General features: G+C 69.1%; 1 protein-coding gene across 1 annotated transcript; it reads right to left on the bottom strand.

The window, feature by feature from the left end:
* Window positions 1-238: 238 nt before the first annotated feature.
* LOC306925196 (motile sperm domain-containing protein 1-like) lies at window positions 239-1,752 on the bottom strand (the record flags this gene model as incomplete). The annotated part of the gene is made up of 2 exons (XM_079503887.1): window positions 239-273; window positions 1,287-1,752. 2 exons carry the CDS (start codon window positions 1,750-1,752, stop codon window positions 239-241), a joined length of 501 nt encoding a protein of 166 aa, XP_079360013.1.
* Between the last annotated feature and the right edge of the window lie 797 nt (window positions 1,753-2,549).

A 2,549-nucleotide genomic window follows, 5' to 3' on the forward strand; every position in this document is an offset into this window, starting at 1 on the left:
GGCGGCGGTGCCTCCTGCCGCCTCCCCTCGAGGCCGGGGGGCGGTGCCTCCTGCCGCCTCCCCTCGAGGCCGGGGGGCGGTGCCTCCTGCCGCCTCCCCTCGAGGCCGGGGGGCGGTGCCTCCTGCCGCCTCCCCTCGAGGCCGGGGGGCGGTGCCTCCTGCCGCCTCCCCTCGAGGCCGGGCGGCGGTGCCTCCTGCCGCCTCCCCTCGAGGCCGGGGGGCGGTGCCTCCTGCCGCCTCACCTCGAGGCCGGGCGGCGGTGCCTCCTGCCGCCTCCCCTCGAGGCCGGGGGGCGGTGCCTCCTGCCGCCTCCCCTCGAGGCCGGGGGGCGGTGCCTCCTGCCGCCACCCCTCGAGGCCGGGCGGCGGTGCCTCCTGCCGCCACCCCTCGAGGCCGGGCGGCGGTGCCTCCTGCCGCCTCCCCTCGAGGCCGGGCGGCGGTGCCTCCTGCCGCCTCCCCTCGAGGCCGGGCGGCGGTGCCTCCTGCCGCCTCCCCTCGAGGCCGGGCGGCGGTGCCTCCTGCCGCCTCCCCTCGAGGCCGGGGGGCGGTGCCTCCTGCCGCCACCCCTCGAGGCCGGGCGGCGGTGCCTCCTGCCGCCTCACCTCGAGGCCGGGCGGCGGTGCCTCCTGCCGCCTCCCCTCGAGGCCGGGCGGCGGTGCCTCCTGCCGCCTCCCCTCGAGGCCGGGCGGCGGTGCCTCCTGCCGCCTCACCTCGAGGCCGGGCGGCGGTGCCTCCTGCCGCCTCACCTCGAGGCCGGGCGGCGGTGCCTCCTGCCGCCTCCCCTCGAGGCCGGGCGGCGGTGCCTCCTGCCGCCTCCCCTCGAGGCCGGGCGGCGGTGCCTCCTGCCGCCTCCCCTCGAGGCCGGGCGGCGGTGCCTCCTGCCGCCTCCCCTCGAGGCCGGGCGGCGGTGCCTCCTGCCGCCTCCCCTCGAGGCCGGGCGGCGGTGCCTCCTGCCGCCTCCCCTCGAGGCCGGGCGGCGGTGCCTCCTGCCGCCTCCCCTCGAGGCCGGGCGGCGGTGCCTCCTGCCGCCTCCCCTCGAGGCCGGGGGGCGGTGCCTCCTGCCGCCTCCCCTCGAGGCCGGGCGGCGGTGCCTCCTGCCGCCTCCCCTCGAGGCCGGGGGGCGGTGCCTCCTGCCGCCTCCCCTCGAGGCCGGGGGGCGGTGCCTCCTGCCGCCTCCCCTCGAGGCCGGGGGGCGGTGCCTCCTGCCGCCTCCCCTCGAGGCCGGGCGGCGGTGCCTCCTGCCGCCTCCCCTCGAGGCCGGGCGGCGGTGCCTCCTGCCGCCTCACCTCGAGGCCGGGCGGCGGTGCCTCCTGCCGCCTCACCTCGAGGCCGGGCGGCGGTGCCTCCTGCCGCCTCGCGCATCGTTGTGGCCGAGGGACGCAAAGTAGCCGTCACCTCTTTACGACCACCCGAAGCCTTGTTCGCCCGGCTCCGCTCGGACGCCAGTACTTGTAGCTGGAACTTGTCGCAGACGCCGTAGTGACGGGCCCGCACGTCTCGATGTCTGATCACGATGTCCACGCAGCACCGTGGCTTCACGACGCCGGTCGCGTCCACCACCGCGTACCTGTCGGGCGCCGTGCACAGCACTGTGAACGTCAGGGAGAACTCGTAGGGGTTGTAGAGCGTGAGCGCCTGCTCGTGAGAGGGGCGATGGTCGGCGTAGAACACCAGCTCTGTGGGGAACAGGAACACGGGAAGGCTTCCTCCTTCCACTAGCTCCTCCTCTGGCTGGGGGCTCTGCTGCTGCATTGCCCCTCGGGGGGGTGGTGGGGCTGGGGGTTAGGCGAGGTTATTAATAACAAATGCTTGTTATGGTCAGTCCTCCCTGTTTTGTTTCTGCCTCTACCCGTACACAGCACCATATGTGAAGGCAGACCCGAAGTGAACACGCATAGGCAGTGATAGTGTAAGCCGTGCCTGGCAATTTATGTAGAAGGCAATGGAGGGCTTCTCCATATAAGGTCAGTTTGTCAGCTAAGAATAGAGGCCATGGAGGGCCTCTCCATATAATGCAAGTTCATCAACTAAGAACAGGGGCAATGGAGGGCCACTCCATATAAGGCAAGTTTGTCAGCTAAGAATAGAGACCATGGAGGGCCTCTCCATATAAGGCAAGTTCATCAACTAAGAACAGGGGCAGGGGTCCCTACGTTTTTGGCCGGGGACCCCCGAAAATGCTTTGGTAACATCTCGGGACCCGCCCGACCCCCAATATAAATTGACTGCTACAATAACCTTAATAATAGAGACAATACACCATAAATAAATACTGGAACCAGATATAAGCATTAGGGAAGGTGTATGCATGTACTATGTGTACTATATGTAAACTCTTCATTTCCATTTCCAGCCATTCAGTTGCATAAAAAAGTAAAAATATATTTTTTAATTTGGCGACCCCCCCGAGGGGTCGCGACCCACGGGTTGAGAACCCCTGCCCTAGGGTAGGTACCCTCACATGTTCCCGCCTCACATGTTCTCCCCGTGTCCCCTAGGGTAGGTACACTCACATGTTCTCCCCGTGTCCCCTAGGGTAGGTACCCTCA

This window comes from Electrona antarctica, assembly GCF_951216825.1.
Source record: "Electrona antarctica genome assembly, chromosome: 6".
NCBI classification, from domain to species: Eukaryota; Metazoa; Chordata; class Actinopteri; order Myctophiformes; family Myctophidae; genus Electrona; species Electrona antarctica.